This window comes from Sphaeramia orbicularis, chromosome 3 (genome assembly GCF_902148855.1).
Source record: "Sphaeramia orbicularis chromosome 3, fSphaOr1.1, whole genome shotgun sequence".
Lineage (NCBI taxonomy): Eukaryota > Metazoa > Chordata > Actinopteri > Kurtiformes > Apogonidae > Sphaeramia > Sphaeramia orbicularis.
In genome coordinates, this window is record NC_043959.1 from 17749004 (window position 1) to 17773983 (window position 24980).

The 24980-nt window shown below is 35.9% G+C and overlaps 2 protein-coding genes across 2 annotated transcripts in view; one reads left to right on the forward strand and one right to left on the reverse strand.

Annotated features, from left to right (window-relative positions):
• The window catches only part of LOC115436965 (WD repeat-containing protein 88-like), a 39606-nt gene extending 26177 nt beyond the window's left edge, over window positions 1–13429 (forward strand). The window contains exon 12 of the mRNA XM_030160001.1: window positions 13336–13429. The gene's annotated coding sequence lies outside the window, so the exon portion shown is untranslated. The remainder of the gene's footprint in view (window positions 1–13335) is intronic.
• LOC115436987 (GATOR complex protein WDR59-like) overlaps window positions 1–24681 on the reverse strand; it is a 29646-nt gene extending 4965 nt beyond the window's left edge. The window contains 26 exon segments of the mRNA XM_030160034.1: window positions 1366–1499; window positions 4094–4150; window positions 7545–7698; window positions 9820–9941; window positions 10370–10429; window positions 10432–10476; window positions 11520–11528; window positions 12020–12069; window positions 12072–12105; window positions 12205–12262; window positions 12264–12368; window positions 13310–13433; window positions 14351–14479; window positions 14569–14649; window positions 16123–16279; window positions 16751–16765; window positions 16767–16829; window positions 18156–18260; window positions 18262–18273; window positions 19035–19123; window positions 20561–20598; window positions 22161–22241; window positions 22315–22400; window positions 23311–23446; window positions 23676–23725; window positions 24615–24681. Of these exon segments, the coding sequence (XP_030015894.1) occupies window positions 1366–1499; window positions 4094–4150; window positions 7545–7698; window positions 9820–9941; window positions 10370–10429; window positions 10432–10476; window positions 11520–11528; window positions 12020–12069; window positions 12072–12105; window positions 12205–12262; window positions 12264–12368; window positions 13310–13433; window positions 14351–14479; window positions 14569–14649; window positions 16123–16279; window positions 16751–16765; window positions 16767–16829; window positions 18156–18260; window positions 18262–18273; window positions 19035–19123; window positions 20561–20598; window positions 22161–22241; window positions 22315–22400; window positions 23311–23446; window positions 23676–23725; window positions 24615–24668 (2048 nt within the window). The 5' untranslated portion in view covers window positions 24669–24681.
• Window positions 24682–24980: the final 299 nt, after the last annotated feature.

The window sequence follows — 24980 nt, forward strand, 5'->3', positions numbered from 1 at the left end:
GGATGGGGCCGATCCGATCCAGTATCAGTATCAGCTTCTGATACCGATTTAATTCACGGATCGGAAATTTCTGATCCAACCTGCTGAGATTTCCGATCTATGAGCCATGTCTGTGCTTTAATGTTGTCTGCTGAAATGACTCCACAAGTGACTCCCTGCTGGCTGCAAAATGTGGAATGGATTAATGAGATGCGGAGTATTGAGACACACCTCCATTCAGGAAATCCATTCCACAGTTTGCAGCCAGCTAGCAGGTGAGCACTGTGGCTAACCGACTTTTGATCACAACACGTCCGCTGTGTGGAAATATTTTATACTAGAAACACCACTGATCAGATGAAACAGACCTTTGTATTTTATCTGGAGAGGAGTAGTGTTGGACAAGTTATCCCTTTATGTGCATCTGTCTTGGATTTAAATATTAAATATTATTAAATACTCACAGTCAATTTGAATCCCTTACAGGTGCATCTTTGTTTTCAGGATGGGATTTTTCCTGTTAACAGTATTTACTGTTTTTCTGACCTTATACTTACCTCGAGTTGCCTTTTGGAACATACATGCATCTATTTGTACATATCATACTTGACTATAGAGCCTCATATAAAATCAACAATAATGATAATAATAATATTAAAGCAAACAGAGCTCTGGTATCGGAATAGTATCGGTATTGGCAGATATCCAAATTCAGGTATCGAGATTGGATTGGAAGTGAAAAAATGTGGATCGGTGCATCCCTAATGTAGGAGCTATTTGTCTATTTAGTTTTTTGTTCAAAGTTAATTTACACTTTTGTTAACTAATTTAGTATTTTTTGCTAAGTGTTTATTTTTGTTTGCTTTTTGTTTGTTTAATATTTACAATATATTTTTTGATTTTCATGGATATTGCTTTCATTCTTTAGTATTTAGCACCTGTTTGTTTTGGACTTTCTTATTGGTTTAGACCATGAGCATCTGGGCATAAATAGGCAGCACTAATGGAGATCAGCATGCACCTGGGTGGGCCGATGGTTTTTTACCAGACAGACAATCAGTCAGACATGTTGAGCAGGAGAGACAGCACAAAAGGCCTTGGTTGTAGTTTGCCTGCAAGAATCCTTAAAATAAACCACTTGAAATACACCTATGGTATGGACATTGTGTTTTGACTGCGTAAACCACAAACCCATGGTGCATCTAGTGGTTATTTAAGTTCTGTTAAAGTCTTAAGTTCAGTCACTTTTAATTTGATTTAATTTTGATGACAAATAGCCGCTACGCCTAAATTTCAGTCAACTTTTTACCTGCACCCACCGTTCCAGTTTCATTTAGTTGACATCACTGACTTTGATTGGATGTTGGTGTTAGTGTGGATGCTCACATGTAGCTCTCTCCCAGAGTTTTATGGACCGGCAGCAGACAGGAGATCTCCTGGATGATGACTTTCCCGGCCAGTTTGATGGGACGGTTACTGTAATCGGAGCCTTCTCGCTTTGGTTTAAACCGTCGGGATTTCTAATGGAGACAGACAGACAGACAGACGCATGGACAGACACACAGACAGGAGGAGGGAGACAGCAGGCCAAGAGGAGACAAGCACCACCTGATTAAAAGTGGTCAGGATGACAGATTACTGACAGACTGTTCACACTGCGAGACACCCAACTGAATATTTTGAAGGTTTAGGAGACAAATGCTCACGACTAACAGACACTGACCTTTAACGCTGCATTTCAGATCAAGGAAAAATACATCCACCTGCTTGTGTCCACAGTCTTGTTGTAAAATGAAATAAGACGCTCTGTTGACTGAGTTTACTAAAGTGTTTCCTTGTAAGATTTACGGTGTGGTCAGATCTGAGTTAAAAGGATGTACTCATAAGTGGATAGTTCAGATAATCAGGCTGCAAGAAGATATACCTGATAGATATACCATGGCAATATCCTGGAACTTTAGAAATGTATGCATCACCTCCCTCTGCTCATATTAACGCTTACTTTTGACTTTTTTTTTTTTTTTTTGAAGCCTAATGTATTTCACTGAAATTTTCTTTATGGGTTAGGGTTATTATAAGGACAGTTTATGTAGTTTTGAAACATAACAACAAACAACTCGTGGTAATTTCATAGAAATTAACTGAATTTACAGACACTGTGCTGCTGTGATATGCATTATTATCTGGATTTATAGTAAAATCATATTTTGGTCATATCACACAGCCCTAGCAACAGTTTGCTGCTGAAAACAAAGAAGCCCAAAAGAGAAACAAATAGCTTAAATCCTATTTCGTAAGAACAGAAATTCACAAATACTTTTGACTTTTGGGCTCGCAATGTGAACAATGGTTAGTTTGACATTTATTTAAAAAACAAAAACAGACAAGCAGCATGTCAGTACATAGCTGAGGCAGCAATATAACCGCAAAGAAATTGCATTAGGTTCAAATTAAATATAAACTGTAAAGTGTATCCTCCTGAGCTCCAACTTACCTGAAGTTGTTAGTCAACATTACAGACACTAAAAAGTCAGACAGCTGTTACTGTTTGAACCACTTTGCAAATCAACTCCATTTATATGTTCTGAATATGAGGTTTTCCACCAGTGATGCCCTTAATGCTGAGATCTAGAACCATCTATGTGATCTAACACAATAGAAAGGAACAGAGAGGACACTAAATTGACATATGCCTCAATTCATTCCAAAAGAAGTAGAAAGGAAAAAAAAGACATTTTGACAGAATTTAAAAGATCATCATCAGCAAATAGGATATGATGAAATCAGATTCCCCTTTCATTTGTGGATTACTCCTATAGTTACACCAACAGACACATTCAATCAAGTCGAACTCTACTGGGTCAGATCCAGCAGTGCCACGGGGACACATGTCCTGTTCAACAGTGTCTAAATAACTGATCTGCATGTTTAATACATGTATGAATAGGTCTGAGTAAGTACTGTCACATGACAAATGATACAATTGACAGAAATAAAATTTGGGGTAAAAATATTTAAATTATTGCTGTGTGGCACGGGGACTCAAAATGAACATCTTTTTTTTTCTCATCATAAATGGGTCCTAAATGAAACGTAGGGCTTTAGGTCCAATGTTAAACTACAACTGTGATCAATATTGGATCAAAATTTTAAATGATTAGTTTTTCTGAACACAAATCTGTTATGACATGGGGACTGCTGTGTAGACCTTTGTTCAGTATCACAGTACAAGACTGACTGGAACTAAAACACTACAAATATGATCATAATCTGTTATTGAACAGACATATTACAACTGAAGTGATATATACAGATATGAGTCTGAACAAATATTATTATTAAAGTCAATAGTGCATTTACATATGAGTCTGAACAAATATTATTATTAAAGTTAATAGTGCATTTACATATATGAGTCTGAACAAATATTATTATTAAAGTTAATACTGCATTTACATATGTGAGTCTGAACAAATATTATTATTAAAGTTAACAGTGCATTTACATAAATGAGTCTGAACAAATCTTAAAGTGCATTTACATATATGTCAGAAGTATAACTTTACATAATCAGTTATATCTTTTTTTCTATAAGTGATACTGAAATTTTGTAAACAGTTCCATAAAATAGAGTTCTTACGCTAAAAAATGACCCTATTTGAGAAATGATAGGTGAAACTTTATTTCTGACATTGATGTTCACTTTGGCTGGATCTGACCTGACTGTCGATACTGTACGTAAATGTTATTTTCATCAAACCTTAGAACCATTTCAGATCTAAGTACAAAGTTCACAATACATATAATCTCATCATTCCATTTGACTGATGCAGGTGCAGTAGAATTCAGATTCATGTACCATTTCAGAACACATAATTGAGGCTGACGTTGCTTGTGGCTTTCAGTTTTAGTAAGTGAGGTGTTAGGCGAGGGGACGTCAGCCAATCAGTGAGAGGCAACAGGTAACCTATTAATCCCACCGATGTGAGGAAGGAAAATAATGAAGGGAAAGCTCTGGGAAAGAGAAAGAGAGAGAGAGAGAGAGAGAGAGAGAGAGAGAGAGAGAGGCTGGAAATAGATATGGATGAATGGAGGGAGAGAGGGAACTCAGTACCGGCCAGTCATGAAGGGTTTGGACAGACCAGCGGCGGGAGGCAGAGATTGGAAGCTTCTGATTGGACAGGAGTGGAAAGGAGGGGCGGCCCACAGCAGCATGAGGGCGGGTGATTGGTCGGAGAAAAACAACACAGAAAAGAAAAAGATAAAAATAGAAACAAAACAAAAGCCAAACAGGGAGACATCCAGTGAGACAGAAAAGAGGTGTTTACCCAGAAGCCACCTGTGGGTCGTTTCAAACATGTCAGCGTCAGTCAGTCTGTGTACGTGGACGTCTGAGGTTTTACAGGAAATGTGCAAGTGGTAGTTCTGTCTAATTAGAGCTGCATGATATGGCCAGAAATATTACCACACTCAACATTTTCATATCAGATAAAATTGGTGTTTGTCACAATAAATGTCAACTCCTTATTTCCATCAAGTTTAACCCATAAAGACCCAAAAATCCATCACCTTACCAAAACCATCTACTGATCTAAACTGTCTAATACCTGCTGATCCACTGATCCTATCAATACATGTAAATAATTGGTGTAAAATGCAGTTTGTCATCTTTTCATGGTTATCAGATATGGCCCATTTGGACATTCAGCAGCTCCGTAGTTACCATGGAAACACTGTCATCTTCTACAACATTGATTCACCAGTAAAACCCATGGAGTTGAATCAATGACAGTGGATGGACGCACTGGGTTTATGTTCAATAATAAATAAAATGTACAAAAATGAATAGAAAAATTTACAAGATGATAAATAAGAAGGAAAAAATAATCAAAAAAAGTAACTAAAATGAGAAAAAAATAATAAAATAAGCAACAAAATAAAGAAAAAAACTGACAAAACAATAAGTAACACGAACAAAATAACCCACCAAAATGGATGAAATGGAAGAAAAAAATAATAAACCCATGGAGTTGGATCAATGACAGTGGATGGACACACTGGGTTTATGTTCAGTTAGTGACAGATTTGACTGAAAAAGACACTTTTTCTGCAGTTTCCTCTGTTTTGATATAATAACCTTTGGATTTACTTTAAGCTTTAATAAACTTCTACATGATCAATGAATTAAATATCAGAAAATACCTGATGTTCACTCTAAAGTGTAAAATACAGAACATAATATTAGAGTAAATGGTAATAAATTACTTAAGAAAGGTTAAAAATACAAAGGAAAAAGTTATTTAGGAACTGCCACAAAAGTAGTGCTGGGTCTTTATGGGTTAAAGGCTGATTCTGAGAGAAAATTCAAGAAGCTGGATGGTTATTTCTGGTTTTAAATGATTCCAAAAAGACAAAATGAGAGTAAAACAAAAAGGCAAAAATGTGGGAAAACAGTCAATAAGACAAAATTTATATAAACAAAGTTTTAGTTTTTGGAATTTAGTCCTTATTTTAATTTTGTTTGTTCTGGTTTTACGCTTATTTTGAAGTAATGTTAGATTTCATTAATTTATTTAATTTATTATATTCAGCAACATGAAAATGGTGTAAAAAGGCCGTGCTTGCACTGTTTTGTTTTTAAAAAAAAAACCCTTCAAGGCTGAATTAGGTGACTCTATATCTCACCCAACAGTCTACAAATCCAAGTAATATAATATTGATAATATTTAAAAGACTTTTAATCAGCTGTCAACAAAATATTCCTTTATGTTATAAAGCTGATTCCCAGTTTTGAAAAATATCATGGAAAACAATCCAGAGAAGGTCCAAATAAACTAATATGAATAGTACAACACTACCATGGGTGTCAGGAGTCAGCTCTTACGGTTCTCAGTTAAAGCTGAAGGTCCTGACGTGTTTTGTGTTTTGCTGTGTTAAATTCCACTATTCTGGTTCTTGGATTGTGGTTTTAGTCATGTGGTTCTTTTATTGTCATATCATTGGACCTCATGCATGACTTATGAGTACACACAGACGTGATCTTAAATTGTGCGTGCAAACAATTTAAGAACTTTTGTGGCGTTCATTAATACTTGGGAGCTTCTTGCATCTTCTGAGGTAAATGAAAAATATAAGAGTGTTTTATCCTACACAGAAGTCAACAAGCACAAAAACAAACTTGGAAATACTAATGAGGATGATGATGCACATGTCTACTGCCCTTGTATAGGTTTATTGGAAAGTTTCCTTCTAATTGCAAATTTCCTGGCATGGACATCAAATCTAAGATCAAAAATTACAAAAGTATCAAATTCATTACAGAACAGACTTGGCTGTCAGCACATGTTTCATGAATCCCACATTTCATTAGCCTCATGGCATAATTACATAAGTCGTACACTATATGGACAAAAGTCTGTGGACACGTTGAATCCAGGTGTTACTTTTCTAACGGGTCTGGGATCTAAAACAATAATTACTAATATCAGAATGTAGTTTTATATTATGGGATAAATATCCTATTGATTATTAATATTGATGTTTGTGTGTCCTGATCCTCATGAACAGGACATCTGACAGCTGGAGACATGATGTGTCTGATGTGATGAAAATAGATGGTTAGACGAGGAAGAAAATTATTGTTTACAGTCAGGGCAGGAAAAATACAAGAGAAATTTAGTGGAAGAACATTTAAAATCACAGTCAAGGAAAAAAAAAAATTTAATCATTGTTTTTGTTCATTTTTATTCATTTTATTTATTACATTATTTGTTTTTGCTAATTTTCTAACTTATTTTGTTTATTTTCAACTTATTTTCACTTTGGCTGTTTGTAGTTTTTTGCAAATTGTTTTCATGTTATTTAATATTTTATACATTTATTATTTGTTTTTGATCATTTTATTTATTTCAAACCAAATGTGGGAGGTTTTTCTCCTCAGTGAGATCTGATCAAAGTAGATTGTTAGATGTTGGAAGAAAATTATTATTTATAGTCAGAGCAGGAAAAATATTATAGAAATTCAGAGGAAGAAGATTTAAAATCATAGTCATGGATAAAATAAAAAAATAAATGTTGAGAGAAATGAAGTCAAAACCATCTCTGAGGCATTTTGGAAACAAAGATAATTTAACCCAAACTAACCAATGCAATGATATTTATCCCACAATATAAAACTATATTCTGACATTAGTCATTATTGTTTTGTTAGAAAAGAAACACCTGAATTCAGTGTGTCCACATACTTTCGTCCATATAGTGGATGACTTCATTATGCTGTGAGGCTAATGATATGATTTTCTTATTTTCTACTAATTACTTGGTGCAGGAACAAATATGAGAGGAATAAATCAGAAAACATTCATTCATGAGGTCCGATGATTTAAAGTCTCATTTGTTTCCTAAATGATGTGAAAACAGCTCAGTCTGAGAACACCCACCAAAAGTCTGAGGTTTTGTTAATCCAGATATTAAAAGAAGATCACTGAACAACATGTCATGCATTGACGTTTGACTGATCCATGAGGTTAGTGTTCATTTCCATCAGCAGAATGTGTGTGTCTCACCCGTTCTTTGTAGTAGAAGGAGGAGATGGACACAGTGTCTTTGTCAGAGCGGGTGGGGCTGCCGCTGTATAACCTGAGAGTGCTCTGCGACTCTGAACGCATCTTCATAGGAGTCAACACGCCACTGTGATAGGCCGAGAGAGCGGACAGGGACCTGGACCAATCACATGAAAAGAGCAATTCAATGCTAGCAAGAAAGTAATCACTAGAAAATGGATGACTGACAAACTACCCACATTAGAAGATTGGATAGAGCTTGTTAAAGAAATTTCCCCGATGGAGGAACTTACATTTGCTTTGAGACTAGAACGTAACAAATCTGAGGAGTGCTGGAAACCATGGATGGACTTTATGAACACTAAAAAGGAACAAATCATGACACCCGCTGTTGTTTAGCTACTATATTACTGTTGTTTGTATTATTTATTTATTTATTTATTTATTAATGTTTTGTTGTTTAAAAAAAAGGGAGAAAAGAAATCAAGAAGTGATCACACTGGAGATATACACAGAAAAACAATTGTATAGATTGTTTTGTTCTTTCTGAAAGAAAAGAAATATAGAAAAAACACATGGTAAAATGTTATAGGTGCATGTGAATGTAAAACATGTAATTCTCCATTACAAAATCAAATAAAAACTTAAATTATAACAGAACAATTCAAGTTAGACTGTTGGGGTAACGAATGGATTTTTGTGTAATTAATCTATTGTGTTGGGTTCATTTTCTTCTTATTCCAAAAACCTACAATCACAGCAAGAAAACTATCCGTAAACACTAGTAGACAAATGATTCTACATAGTTACTGAACAGAACTGTAACAATATAAAAGGAAAATTACACTTTTACAGTTTTCATGTGAAGTATTGAAAAGTGTCTAATATTAAGGGATGAATTAAAACTCCATAATAATGTGGTCATAGATGCCACCATGATGTCTCTGATCAATACTTAGCCCTTAAAGACCCAGTGCTACTATTATGGCAGTTCCAAATGAATTTTCTCTATATTTAACTTTTAGGCGATTTATCATCATTTATTACAATGTTATCCTCTACATTTTGCATTTTTCAGTGTAAAATCAGGAATCTTTCTATATTTAATTCATTGGTCATGTTGATGTTACAGAAAACTTGGAGCAAATTCAAACGTTATTAGATCAAAAACAAAAAAGGGACTTTTTTCAGTAAATCTGTCATTAACTGAACATAAACCCAGTGTGTCCATCCACTGTCATTGATCCAACTCCATGGGTTTTACTGGTGAATCAATGTTGTAGAAGATGACAGTGTTTCCACGGTAACTACGGAGCCTCTGAACGTCCAAATGGGTCATATCTGATGACCATGAAAAGATGAACTGTATTTTACACCAATTATTGACATGTATTGATAGGATTAGTGGATCAACAGGTATTAAACAGTTACATCAGTAGATGGTTTTGGATGCAGGCGAATGTTTGGGTCTTTATGGTTAAACTAAAATTTGGGAAGCTAGGAAGTTGTGTTTTGGCCACTGCCATTTTGGATTTTGGAGCTAGAAGTGATCGTATTTAGGAGAAAAGGGAGAAGCTGTAGGATTATAAAAGGTAATGAGTGAGTTAATCCTGAACATGAGTTTACTGATGTGGAAAAATTACACATTTTTTTTTGCAAAACAAAATCATTTGACTGTTTTGTTAGCATAACTTAGAGTGAAAGTAGACATACATAAATTTTATTCAAAAAACTGAAGCTCCTTGTCAATCATATCAATTTAATGGAAATAATGACCTACTATCTCCGCCTACAACAACACAAGGGTGTAAAGTATTGGATGAAATGGGTCTTTTCATTCAATCTGTGGACAGTAAACAGTATGTAAATGTCTGAATGTACCTGTGACCATTTCTCCGGTTGTTTGTATCTTATACTAAAACAAATGAAAAAATAAAGGTACAAAAAAACCTAAAACTAATAAACTTTATTTACTTACTAAACCAAAACAAAAAAAAACTGAAGCTCCAAAAGCCTTATTCGCCCAATGTGTCACCTGTCAATAAAAGTCCAACACGGCAGATGCCATAGCCTTTTAAAATCTCACTAACTGAGCAATAATTTAAAGATTTTATCACCAGAACGAATAAAGTGAATGAGACCAGAATGATGAGAGAAGTTAAATTCAAGTCTATGGAGGCCAGGGTTTGTTTTTTGAAGTCACCATTTAGTAGCCGTCAGTGGTATGACACTTTAACATACTCCCTTGCCCCTTTGAACCTCAAGTTTTATATTTCACCTGGGAGTGGGCTCAGTGGGCGGGACAGAGCGGTGCATTGTGATTGGCCGAGTGAAGTAGACCAGACAACCGGTGCCACAGAAACGAGCCCCTGACGTCCGAGGGAAAGGGATGTTAGCGTCCTGGAAAAATAGATCCATAACTCAGCATTAAGAAAGGCTACAGTTCTGCTATACTCAGAATGACAAAGCTAACATAATTAATTTATAGAATAGAATAGAATAGAATAGATCTTCACTGTCACAGGAACAATGAAAAGTAGTGTGCAAAAAAGGACTGTATATCAATAAAAAAAATCGCACAAAATACCAAAAAATGGAAGCAATGTATGAAAGCTACAAGATAGAATATTAAATATACAAATACTACTAAAGTACTATGAAACTACTGAAATATACAATGTGTTTATACTCACTCTGTTTTACGTATGTTCATGTCAATAATTAGAACCATAAGTAGGTCGACATACAGGATGAGTGTTCATATAAATCTTAAACCTGTCCTTTAACCCAGGTCAGGGTAGATTTCCCTTCTGTGTGACAGTCTTCACCTGATAGGAGCCGTATGTGTTGGTGACCCTGGGGAACGCCTGCAGGGACGGACGGGACGGGGGTTGGACAGGACAAAGGGGCTGGAGGTGGGATCGTCCTCCTGGGTCTGAGGATACGAACACATATAGTATATGACACAAAATGAGAAAAAAATAACTGTAGCATTAAAGTACATATACAAGTAAAGTAAAGTAAAACCAGCTGTGGCATGTACAGGGTTTGTACATATTTTTCAAGGTCAAATTCAAGCACTTTTAAGGGCAATTTTAAAATTTTTCCAGTACAGCACCTTATCGCTGGGGTAAAATACTTATCTACAGGAATATAAATATACTCATGATTATTTTTTTCCACTTTTTATCACAATGTTGTTCATAGTGTTACGCTATAAAGAAATAAAATTATGCTTCATAATAGCAAATGTTTAGAAATTAAAAGAGACATAAAGTTTTATCCAAAAAAAGGGAAGCCACTTGGTGTTCTTCAGTCACACTTAAATATACCTGGAGTTGACCTGAGAACACCTGGTAATTTTCTTATTTGACATAAAGTTTTATTTTTCATATGTGTCACCGCTGTGTAATTAGCTTTGGTTTGCCATCTAACCTGGCAGAGTTAATATTAAAATAAATACTTAAATCACATCACAGAGTTATAATTGTAAGCACTTTAAAGCACTTAAACTAAAATTCAAGCACTTTTCAGACCTTGAAAACACAACATTGAAATTCAAGCATTTTCAAGGATTTCAAGCACCCGTCTGAACCCTGGTATGTATGGTTTTCTAGTCTGTGTATTATAGTATTATAATATTAGTATTTCTAGTATGGTCTCAACAAGCTGAATTTAGTTCCATGTCCTCTGGCAAAAAAGTCAGTTTTGTTGATGGTTCTGATGTCAATATAGAACTAGAATGGTTTCTCTGACCTCCCAACCCAAAGTTCAGAACTGGCTTCAGAGGAGTCCTTTTCAACAAGTTTATTTCTATTTATACACTTCCACAGTGCATCTCTAAGAGGCTGTGTCCATCAGTCAGTCCACTGGTTGATAAGTAGTAGGCAAAAGGTAGTAAGGAGGCAAAAGAAATGATCAGTTTTAAACCGGACACTCCAATATATGGAAATAAATCAACCAAAAAAGAAAAAACACTATGTATAACTCTTTCACTGTGTCTCTTTAATAATACTTAATGTCCTAAAAGGAGTAGGAAGACACCCAGCTTATATTGTCCAGCCCCAGTTTTTGAGATCTAGAATGCAGATTATTGCTTTTAAATGATTTACCAACACAAACTCTGGTGTTTAAATCAAACTGATCTATAAATACAACGAAACCATGAGTCTGTATTAATTTTTTGTTGTTTTTTTTTTTAAAATTTGGTTAAATGTTGCTTCTGATGCTGAAAAGGGTGGTCTGACTGGATAATGGGTGGAAAAAAACTGAGCTAGCATCAGGTTCAGGTTCAGTTTAGGGTACATGTGGGGGTTAGGCATTAGTAATAATAAATATGTGATATAATAATAATGTGATTATGTCGTTGAATGGACAGACAGACGGACAGACAACAAACGATTACAATACCCTTTCGGCCAGTATGTGACCGAGGGGTAAAAACCAAACGTGTGTGTTCGCCCCTCACCATGTCAGACTCCAAGGCAGGACACGAGCTGTCGGACACACGGCTCCAGACAGTTCTGGTCCTCTTTACCTTCTGCAGAGACGTGTCTGTCAAAATCTGAACAGGGAACAAATCATAGATCAGTTTTTTTGGATTTTGACAAAACCTATTTTATAAAAAGCACAGGTGTATTTGTAATACTAAGGAAAACAATACCTTCTGGATCTTGATCTTCATAGCAGAGGGGATGGTTGTCGGGGAAACAAACTGGAAGTGGGTGGGGCGTGTTGGGATACTGGGCGGGAAACTTCATGACTAAGTGGACCTGATGACTGCCAAAGTGAGCTGACACCACACAGCTGCAGTTCACAGCATCCAGTACTGCACAAAAACACCAAACCCACCGTGATGCTTGAACAGCTGATGAAGACGACAGACTTTTTCTACAGGAGTTATTTTCCATGTTAGAACTGTATGTGAACTAAAGGGGAAATGGACAGATTCTTCTAAATATAAATATATATGAAGTGGAAAACAACTAATTGGTCAAAAACAGAACTGAAACTGCAAATGGGAACATGGTGAACCATTTTTAAAGGAAGAGTGAAGTGGGTTTTTTCCACTGTGAAAGTCATTGCACAATGTGAAATTAGTCTTCCAAACATAAAAAATAACAGTAAAAATCTGTATCAGGATGTGAAAATACTATTTACATGAACATTCTAAGAAATCGATGTAAAATAGTGTCTGTCAATGTTAGACATTTTATGATTTGATTCATTTCATAGCCGTAGGTGTAAAGTGGAGCTCATTTGAACTACTTTTATAAAGTGTTGGCAGTTTAATCCTAATGCAGTGCATCATATTCTATAAGATCATCATGTGTGTTTGAACCTTCACTGTCCTGTAAGAGCAATGGATGTCTAAAAACTATTCACAAAGTCATAAAACAGGCCAGTGATGATGCCTTTTCCAACACATCTAAGAGGGAATGTAAAGAGTTTAATCAGTTTAAAGTGGAGAATTTTTTGCAACACTTCATTTTTAAGTTTATGGCACATTCAAAGTCAACATATTTGTGGGTATGTAGTGTTCACTAGATATGAAGGAGGTGAAAAACTGTCATTTGAAAGCGGGCAGATAAATGTAGTAGAACAAAAAGTACAAGTACTGCAGAAGTAAAGTACTTACGTTCGACCACTGGTGTTTTTTTATAGCTAGAATTACTTGTTGTGTATAACAGTGTCGTTCCAGTCTTTTTCTGAGTTAAATGCCGTTGCTGTGTGAATCTGCCTGTTGTTGTGGATGTTACATTCTCACCTCCACATTCACGTTTCTGATCTGCAGGTTGACCAGAGAGAACTCCTGCTGCAGCGTTTGAGGGAGGCCTGAGCCCAGTGCCGCTGCGTCCTGCCGACCTCCTGCACTCAGACCACTGTCCTGTTCTAAGAAATGACAGGACAAACGTATCGTTAGCCTCATAGCATAATTACCTAACTCATACACAAATGGACAAAAGTCCTTTGGATCCGTTGAATCCAGGTGTTTCTTTTCTAACAGGGTCTGGGATCCAAAACAATAATGACTAATGTTAGAATATAGTTTTATATTATGGGATTAAACATCATATTGATCATCATATCAACATTTAAAAATCAGAGTCTTGGATAAAAAAAACAAGTAAATCAATGTTGAGAGTAATTATGTAAAACCCATCTCTGAGGCATTTGGAAGAAATAACTAATCAATGCAATTACATTTATCCCAATATAAAAATATCTAATCATGGAAAAAATTATTAGACCATCAAAAGTCATCCAAAAACAATGGTTATGCAATCAAGTACTAACTCCTGTGTGTGTCATGTGACTAAAACAGACAGAAAATAAAACATAGAATGTCTAAAGCACTGTTTTTGTCAGTATAATGCCATAGATATTGATGGAAGAACTGAAGTGATTTTAGTTATTATCAAGAAAACATGTTAAATGGATAGATATCAGCTCTGAAATTAAACTATGAGCTATTTTTGTTGTTCTCATTATATTTGTCTAAACAGATGGATCTTTAGTGGACCAGGCATTAAACATGAACAAGAAACTGAAGAAAACAAGGGGTGGTCTAATAATTTTTTCCACGACTGTATTCTGACATTAATCATTATTGTTTTGTATCCCAGACCCGTTAGAAAAGAAACACCTGAATTCAACGTGTCCACATACTTTTGTCCATATAGTTGATGACTTAGGCTGTTATAATACGAGGCTAACTATATATTGGAGGCCTGACAGAGAACAAACTCAACCCTAGAAGCTACAGAGAACATTAGGATCCATCTCTGCCGTGTCTACATCCTCCTCACCCTGTAGAATTTCTACAGCCGGGCCAGCGTTGTGATGACCCCCAGGGTCCTGGGACGACAGCGCCTTCTCCGACTCCACCGTCAGAGACATCCCCTCCATCAGATCTTCTACCCACGGTCACTGACACACAACTGCACAACAACAACAACAACAACAACATGAACAGATCCGTCTGAGGAAGACAGACAGTATATGTGTGAAGTGTCTTCTCATTGTTACCTCTGCAGCTGAGGATCCACCCTCCATATCCTCAATGTCTGGTCTCTGGACCATGTGACCAGCTGGTAATCCTTAGAACCTGTACAGTTGACAAAACCAACAAGTAAACACTAAACTAAACATTAAACATCCAGGCTAAACCCACCACAGTTTAACATATTAGGCAGAATAGGTTTTAATGAATAATAGCACATCATTGATTCTCACTGATGTCACAGATGTGGTCATGTGACACTACTGTTCAAATAAAATGCATCATCTGACAAAGTCTGAAGATGATGAATTATTAACTTTAAGTTCCTTCAGTCATCAGATTAAACTCCAGTTAGCACAGACTATGTTTCTATTCACATTTTTTTACTCCAAAAAAGGCAATATTCCTCCAAACCTGTTTACCTGACCAATGAAAATGAAAGCTTCTCCACCATCCCACAAACATACATACCTGCTGCAGTGCACACGCAGCATTACCAGATAGAGGCTGGAGAAGATTCTGCTGCTTTTCTTTTCATTTCATATTGTGTTTCAGCTGATGATGGACTGTTTCAAGTGTCCAAACACAGCCTCCCTCTGTCATTCTTTCAACCACTCTTTAAAATTCTGACACCACAATATTTGTTGATATTCAGAAACCTTCTTGTCTTTCATAACGTCTAAAAGTAACTTCCCCTTCCAACCAGAAATCTAGGATTTTCTTTTGCCCTTGCATCTCTAACCCTGAAAACCTCCTTTTTGTTCCATACTTTAAAACTGTGGTTCCCAACCTTTTTTATTTGTGACCCCATTTTAACATCACAAATTTCTGGTGACCCCAGACATTCAGAAGGGAGACAACTTTTTTTTCTAAAATTAATTTGTTTTTGATCATGTAATAGTTTTCTATACTATATTTCACATACAAATTAATTTTAGAGGATATTTAGTCTACATAATGCATATTGTTCTGGACGGAGGCAGTAAAGCCAGGTATAGATTACTGCACAAAGGGAGAATTTGATTTTCCTTGGTCAGGATATGTACAGTCAGTCCAGCTGGATTTACAAGGCTGACAACTAATACTGAACAAACAAAACTCAAACTATGAATTCTGAAAGCTGCAGCATCTGAAACCGACCACAATGAACATTTGAAAGATAAACAGAACCACAGTGCTGCAGTTTCAGCTTCACATTTTGTCATGTCTTTAGATTGGGATTGTCTCTCTCGACTCACCATATTTTTTTATTCGTAAATGATTATTTTTTATCAATTACTAGAAATTTCAGGCCAGCCCCATTTGAATTCCAGGTGACCCCTGTGGGATCCTGACCCCAAGGTTGAAAACACTGCTTTAAAAAGACAAGAAGCCACGTTGTTGTAGTAAAAACCCGAATTCAGAATATTGTCAAATATGGAACAATCCTGTAATATTAGTGTGCATGTAAATACTGACAAACAGAGGAAAGGTGCCCATGACTCTGCCTTTGTTCACACTTAGAGTAAACTGTTAACTAGATCCAGTCCACACACTCCTTCCAAACATCCAAATGCATTGCGGTGTGTGATTGGTCACCTTCTTTCTGCGGCCTCCACTGGAACTCAAGCACGACGTCATCATGTCCAACAAAGGCGTGGACGGGGCTGTTGAGATCAAGTGTACTCCACAGCAACAGACTGTTCTCCCTCCTCAGCTGAGGAACCATCACTGTCACCAGACCGTTGGAGAACGGCTGACACACACACACACACACACACACACAGAGAACATATGTAACGGTTACTGTTTACAAACATTTAAGAAATCGTTATCATATCACAATTGCCTAAGTCATTCACCATATGGACAAAAGTATGTGGACACGTTAAATCCAGGTGTTTTCTTTTCTAACAGGGGTCTGGGATCCAAAACAATAATGACTAATGTCAGAATATACTTTTATATTATGAGATAAATATCATTGCATTGGTTAGTTTGGTTTAAATTATTATCTTTGTTTCCAAAATGACTGACTGAGGTGATCAATTTCAGAGCAGTCCAGTTCAGGTCTGAACAAGTACTTGGTTAATATAATGTTTTTCATGGTTTTAATCAGTATCACAGGTATCAATAGCAGCACCAAACTGAGCCCTAACCCCAGTCTCACCCTCTGCCTTGAGATAGTTCAATAATCCTCTGACTGGAGCTCAGTGTTCAAACTCACCGTGTACCTGGCCTTCCCACACTGGCACCTGGCAGGACAGGATGTTCAGGTACTTCCTAGGCTGTCGGTAATCCCAGAACTGCACACACAACACAGACAAAACTCATTCAATTTATACTCAAAAAAGCTCAGATTATTATTATTTAGAACTTTTTCTACAGATGGATTTCAGAGCCTTAGTAACACACTTTTTATTTTATATGATATTTATTTATTTTGGGTTGTTTTTGTTGGACTGTTGTCGTGTCCAGAACAGTAATTTTTCTGTTATTTGTGCCTAAAAAATACAGAGCATTTGGATTTGGCTGAACCTTTAAATATCCACAGTTTTTAATGTTTCAGGCTAACCTTAAAATGGATTCTGTCAATATTTCCTCATTCTTCACAAAATCCTACATTTTGGCAAAGCACAAACAGAAAACTTATTTTGTTCATGTTACTTCTTATTTTGTTGATTTATTATTCATTTTTGTTAATCTTTTTGATCACTTTGGCTGTTTTTGTTCATTTTGTTGCTTATTTTATTCTTTTTTTTCTTACTTCATTTTGGTTAATTTTTTGCTCATTTTGCTCATGTTATTTAGGATTTGTAAAGTTTTTGTTCATTTTATTATTTAATACATATAAAGCCAGTGTGTCCATCCACTGTCATTGATCCAACTCCATGGGTTTTACTGGTGAATCAATGTTGTAGAAGATGACGGTGTTTCCATGGTAACTACGGAGCCTCTGAACATCCAAATGGGTCATATCTGATGACCATGAAAAGATGAAGAACTGTATTTTACATCAATTATTTACATGTATTGATAGGATTAATGGATCAAAAGGTATTAAACAGTTTAGATCAGTAGGTGGTTGTGGTAGACGGTGGTTGTTGGGTTTTTATGGGTTAAGATGAGGATGAAACATAAAATGTAGAACATTTCAAACACCTCAAACCAATAACGAGGGAACATAAAGTGCAGAGTATCTAATCTGCACTGCAGTGACACACTAAGATTTGTAAAGTAGTTTATACTTCTTCCTACTCCTTTTCAACCATGCAATATTCAGACTTGCACGTACTTGAAGATAGATTCTGCTCATTTAAAAGTTTGTTTTTTTTTGTCTTATTTTGCTTCGTTTTGTTTCTTTGCATGTTCAAAATAAATAAATAAAATAAATGAATAAAACTAATTCCAAATTGTAATTCACACAGTAATAATCCTGCTTTTCAGATCATTTTTTATATTTATAGACTTTCACTGGCAATTGACGGTAAACAGACAAAAAGGACACAAGGACATTATGATCTGGCAAATGCAGTGGAACCAGGGACATTGTGGTTCATGAGCCTCATCTCCCTCCGCTATCAGAACCACTGTTAAACAGCCTGAAGATGAAACCAGCCTCAGTTTCTCACCCTCACTGAGTTGTCTTGACTCGATGTGGCCAGGATATACTCGTTATCCGGATGCCAGTCCAGGCCGTGGATCTTTGACAGGTGAGCTGCTACGTACTCCACCGCTTGTGTTTGGTTTCTGCTTAGAAAAAAATAACAGAAAAAAGGAGTATAATCAGCATAAATAACTTTATAAATATAAGACCAATGAAAACCTATGCACTGAAAAAAAAATCTAAATCTGACCAAGTGTATTTTTCTCATTTCTAGTCCAAATATCTCATCACACTTGAAATAAGACAGAATCACCTAAAGAGGAACTTCTCAGTGACATTTAAGAACTGATTTTTAGACAATAGATCTGGAAATGTGATTCCAAGAAATCTTCCCAAGATCATTTTCACTTGTTCCATTGGCAGATTTTTTGCTTGAATTAAGCAAAAAAAAAAAAAAAAAAAACTTGAATTAAGCAAAAAAAATCTTGAATTAAGCAAAAAAATCTTGAATTATGCAAAAAAAAAATCACGAATTAAGCAAAAAAAATTTGAATTCCGCAAAAAAAATCTTGAATTAAGCAAACAAAAATCTTCATTTAAGCAAAAAAAATCTTGAATTAAGCAAAAAAAAAATCTTCAATTAAGCCAAAAAAATCTTCAGTTAAGCAAAAAAAAATCTTGCCAATGGAACAAGTGAAAATTATCTTGGTAAGATTCTTGAAATCAGATTTTCCAGATCTATTGTCTAAAAATCAGTTCTTATATCTCACTGAAAAGTTTCTCTTTAGGTGATTCTGTCTGATTTTAAGTGTGATGAGATATTTGGACTAGAAATGAGAAAAATCAACTGGGTAAGATTTAGATTTTTGCGGTGTGTTGTTGTAACGAATAGTGAAGCACCCACTCTTTTATCCCAGATGCGCACGTCTCCGTCATGACTGGAAGCGAGAAGAAACTGGTTCTTTCTGTTCCATTTCACCTGCGATGCTCCAGCTGAGAAAAAAACAAAAGACTTGATGAGCAATTATTAAAGAGATGACGCAGTTCACTAAATCCGTTTCTTAGTTACTACCAAGTCAAAGTCCATCTCTTTATGTATGAGAGCAGTTATTAATGAGCAAAAGTATCAAATACACACTGACAGTACTTCAGTATAAGTACAACTTCTCCCTCCTTCAGTTAAAGTATGTACGTATTATCAACAAAATGTACTTAAAATATGAAAGTCAAAGTAGACAGTGTATGTATGATGGTTTTATTCATCATACTGCTGTATATGTTTCATGTTTATTAGAAACTTGGTATTCTAATCTACACCAATGCATCATATTGATCATTTATCATATCCATGGTGTTGCTGTGTTGTGAGAACCATTTCACTCAACTTTTCATAAACTCAGAAAAACAGGCCTATTTTCTGATGATGCATTTGTCAGTGAATTCGCAAGGTTTTATTAAGAGTTTATTTGACTGAAGAAAGATAAGAATTTAAAACTCAAACCATAGCAGTTTATCAATGCTGCTCACTCCGTACTTACTCCTGTCGCAGGTTTCTGTCGTGATAGTGATTCTTATTATATCTAGTGCACTGGCAATGACTGAGGAGGGAAACATTTTACGTATAGTCTGTTGTTTGCTCCATTTTACTTTGTTTTGTTTTTGTTTTGTTTTTTTTGGGGGGGGGGGGGTTGTTTTTTTTTCCTTTGGTGCTAGCTGCGATTGATTTACACCCATGCTTACTTAAGATTTCTGTAAGGACCATTCAGGACTGTGCTTGTATTAAATTGAGAAAACTTCAATAAAAAGATCTTGATCAAAAAAAAAAAAAAACTCAAACCATAAAAGACAGTTTATCACAAACATTTAAAATCAATACATTTGATAATGCATGGTTTTAATGCATAAAATGAATAAGCATTAATATGGAAATATGCACTTACTGTACTGTTTATTTATTGTCTCCTCATCCACCTACTGTTTATAGTTATATTCTATGATCTTTGTTTATAGTTATATTCTGTTTATAGTTAAACTCTTATATTTTCTGTTTTTTAATATTTTTTTCTACTATGTTCATTGCTGCTCCTTAGAGTTTTTGTAATTTCAGTTTTCTGTATGTGATGTACACATGGCAAAACTGACAATGAAGCAGATTTTGACTTTGAAATACTCAGGGAAAGTTCAAGTACCTCAAATGTGTACTTGAGGTAAAAAAGGTTAATGCCGATCCAGCTGTGTACAGGTTGATCAAACAGGATATTATATGTTCGTTTAGATGTAGATAGGACCTGTCTGTTGATGCCTTTGTTGTTTTCATACATTATGTGATTCTATGTGAAACAGATGTGTGAGTAAATGAGCGTATATCAATGACAATACACAGAAACCAAACAAACAAAGCTGTAGTAGTTTAATCCTCTGCAGACTCACCGACAGCAGACAACGCCACCGTGGGTTTCCGAGTGTCTCTGTGGAGTCAGAAGAACAGACAGTCAGACAGACCGAACACATAACTAAAATGAAAGACATGTTGTTTAGCTGAACATTAGAAATGCTAGCTTGATTTATATCAAATCATTACAGTTGCGGAAAAAATTATTAGACCATCAAAAGTCATCAAAAACAATGGTTATACAATCCAGTACTAACTCCAGTGTGTGTCATGTGACTAAAAAGAGAAAAGAAAACATGGAATGTCTAAAAGCACTGTTTTTGTCAGTACAATGCCATAGATGGAAGAACTGAAGTGATTTTGGTTTTCATCAAGAAAACATGTTAAATAGATAGATATCAGTTCTGAAATTAAACTACTATGAGCTATTTTTGTTGTTATCATTATATTTGTCCAAACAAATGGACCTTTAGTTGGACCAATCATTAAAATAAACAAGAAACTGAAAAAAACAAGGGTGGTCTAATAATTTTTTCCGCGACTGTATATAAACCACTTTAACAAAAACCTGGGTTCTAGACTGAAATATTAAAGCCCCCAATGCCTATGCAGTTCTACATATTGACATGGGAGAGTTCTACATCCTCCTTCCTGTGTTTTATTGAGTTTATAAGGTTTAAAATATTTAGTTGTCATTGTGTGTGTGTGTGTGTGTGTGTGTGTGTGTGTGGTGGGGATTCAGTCAGTTTACTTTTGTCACCACAGTTTACAACAGAAGTTATGCTGCGTTCCAGTCCACCCATAACTCATGTTTTTCCAAACTTCTACTGGTGAAAATGCACTGGAATGGCAGTCAAACCGGTGACTTCCCACCTGTGAACTCGTATTAGATCGATGTACTCCCAGTTCTGAGCTCTGATGTCACGTAGCCCATGAACAACAATGCCGCCCTCCATGGATGCAGTGTTTATGCAATTTGTTTATTAAAACAAGGTATTGCTCTGACATTATTTATCTGCAAATGTTCTGCATAATCAGCAGCTACTCTAGCGTTAGTTAGTTTTCAGTCCATTGAGTGCAAGAATAATTAATACGAAATACGAATCCAAATATACAAATAACATAAAAGGTATGAACAGCTTCCCTTGCCTTATGTGCTGTTTTTCCTCCTCTCGTTTCCCTCAAATAAGCAAAGAACACACACCTTTGGCGATAGAACGATTGTAAATGAGCATAACGTACGGTCCACCATGGTGGTTTGTTTACATCTAATTACCACAGTTCCTCGCGCTCAAACCGTTTGGTGTGACTTGCCTGGAACGCTACAAGTCGTGTGTCATGGTTTGAAGTCGTGACTTACTGGCTCAAAAACTGAAAAGCTGTGTGAAAATATCAGCTTGTTTAGTCAAAGGTACAACACTGAAACAGGGAAGTCAACTACAATTTCCCAACAAATGTCTAATTGTAAAACTTCAGTCTGTGGCAGAAGCTAAAAATCATGTACACATTATATCTGATTAGGCTTTTCTCCATGGCAACAGCAGCTACTATGTCAGAAACAGAAGAGTAAAGACCTGTGTGAACCAACCCATCTCAGTATTCCACAACTGTGAGGAAAATGGTATGAGTTCCTCTCACCTGGTGTCCCAGATGTAGATGTAGGTGTCCACCGAGCTGGTGACCAGGAGCTCCGGTTCAAACCAGGACCAATCCAGGTCACTGAAGGCAACACAGGACAGAGAGTCAGTGAAAGTTCACCTGCACAGATGGGTTTAAGTCCAGGGCTCAGTACCTGATGACCCGGGTGTGGCCCTGCAGGGACGTGTGAACCTCTCCGCAACCGTCCCTCCACGAGTACAGATCCACACGCTGGTTACTCTGAAGACAAGACAGAAACATGCATCAAAAACCAGCAGCTGGAGAAGTGTCCTGGAATACTGGATTACTTTCTATCAGACCTGCATTTATCAGACTTTTTAAGTTTTTATACAGTTTGAGAGACTAAATAATAATAGTTATGTTGCATTTTCTGTACGTATTTAGGATTTTTTCCTTTATTTTATGTATTTAAGCAACCACATTGCCTTGATAAACTTCTAGTGCATAAAAGCCTACATGGCAACAAATCTACTTTTGGTTATGAAGAAATAAACAGGTGAAGAAGAAGATTTGATGACGGAGAAAACGAAGATAAAGGAGGAAAAAGAGTAGAAGTAGAGAGGGGGATAAACACACCTATACTGTCTATGGACTGAATTTACTCTACAACCGACCCCCCCCCCCCCCCAAAAAAAAAAACAAAACAAAAAAAACCTGTTAATAGCATTAATGTTCATATGGCTATATGTCTATATAGACTGTTGTATTTTAAATGCCTTATCTTTATTTTAATATTACTACTCTTCTTAAATTTGTACTCTTAGCACATTTCCCCTTGAAATGTACAATTTGCTTTGGCAATATAAACATTTATTTGTAATGCCAATAAAGCCTTTTTGAGTTGAACTGATAAAGAGAGAAAATGATAAGCAACAGAAGGAGATAAAGGGGATTTTTTAGTTAAAAAAAGAAAAAGACCATAAAGACTAGGGAGGAGCATGAGAGAAAGACCCAAAGAGGCATTAAGATGAAGAAGATGATGGTGAAGGTGAAACCATCACAGAAAACTCAAACATAAATCTTCTAAATTCAGTCTGATGTGAGGTCAATGACCCTAACTGTGGCATTTTAAAGGGTTTTTCAGAGCGTGTTTTTCTCTTTAAATTCAGACAGAAAACAGTGAACTGACTGAGGCGGCAAAGACGTGGGCCTCGGCTGTATGTGGGTTCCACTGCACCGTCCCCACGTCCCATTTACTCTGACGGCCAATTTTTCTTGGCGGCTCAGACGGAGATTCAAGGTTCACCATGTAGAGGAAACGTCGCCTGAAAAAAAAAAAAAAAAAAAAAAAAACACAGTTATTCACAGACATTAATGAAGAGCAGTAGGTTATATCCTCAAAGTAAAGAAGACTGAGGTAAGGACAGTGTGTTGAGCAACATTTTTGATTACAGTTTTCTTCTCTCCATGTATTTCTCTATTATTGAAGGTTGCTGATGTGGTGTCAGGAATCTACAACGTACTCTGGGATGCATTCAGGTGAACTAAACTTACCCAGACAGCACAGCATGTGAGCCCAGACAGTCCACTGACATGGCTGTGGCCTGAAAACCAAGGCCAGTTTATTTACATAGCACACTTCATCACATTTCAGTAGAAGCCTTGATATGTTTTATGAAATGTATCGTAACAATGAGCCTGACTTCTACAGATGTGTATAGAAATTTTTCCTGCATTCATGATTTAAATTATTTATAGTCTGTATTTCTAATCATTTAAAAATCACACTGAGGGACATATTAGTAGAATAAAAGTGCTTTTCTTCAGGTACCCACTCTTTACCTTTTCTAATTCCTTTCCTTCATTTAAACGTGTCAGTCAACATAGATAGATAGATAGATAGATAGATAGATAGATAGATAGATAGATAGATAGATAGATAGATAGATAGATAGATAGATAGATAGATAGATAGATAAGCTTTATTTCAGACTCATGGTCCACATTGAAAAGCAAACAGATAAATAAAAACACAATTAAAAAAAACAAAAAACTCCATACTTTCAAGATTAATTATTACTCTACAAATGATTAAAACCCATGTGTCATTAACTTCCTGTCAAACTTAAAAGCTTGTTTTACTATCCAATGTGTAAAAATCCTAAACTGAAAAGGAAATGACCTGTCAGACAAATAAACTGGCGGAAAAAGTACAATGAGATGTAGCTGAAGTAGAAAGTATCATAAAAAGAAAGCATTCAAGTAAAGTACAAGAACCTGAAATGTGTACTTAGGTGCATTTATTTACTTTATCACTAGAAGAAAAACTAAAGACTTATCAGTGGGAAAGAATCGCCGTCTAAACTCGTGCTATTTATAAGTTTTATGGTGTTTACTGTGACTTTGGAGGCGCTGTTAACTCTGGTGCACCTGTGCATCTGTCCACCTGACAGGACATCAGCTGATCCACACCTCACTTTCACAAACAAATACCTGTGCATCCCGAAATTCAACCACCACATTCTCACTGCTCCAGCGGGCCGCCATCTTTCCTCCTCTTTCTACCGTAAACAAACTGTCACGTGACTTTAAAGTCGTAGTACATTATAGGAAAGGTCTTTGAAAAAAATGTAAATAAAAAAAATAAGCAATACTGAAATATAGGAAAACGTATTGCTGGAGCACTAAATGCTGCTAAGAACCCAATTTTTTTTAATTAAAGTGGTATAAATAAAAATGAAAAATAAAACGTAATACAGTATGGTTGTCCTCATAATATTAGCATTATCGTTATATATGTGATTTATTATTAATTTACCGAGAGTGCTGTCTGTATTCTCACATTACTACGCACATGAA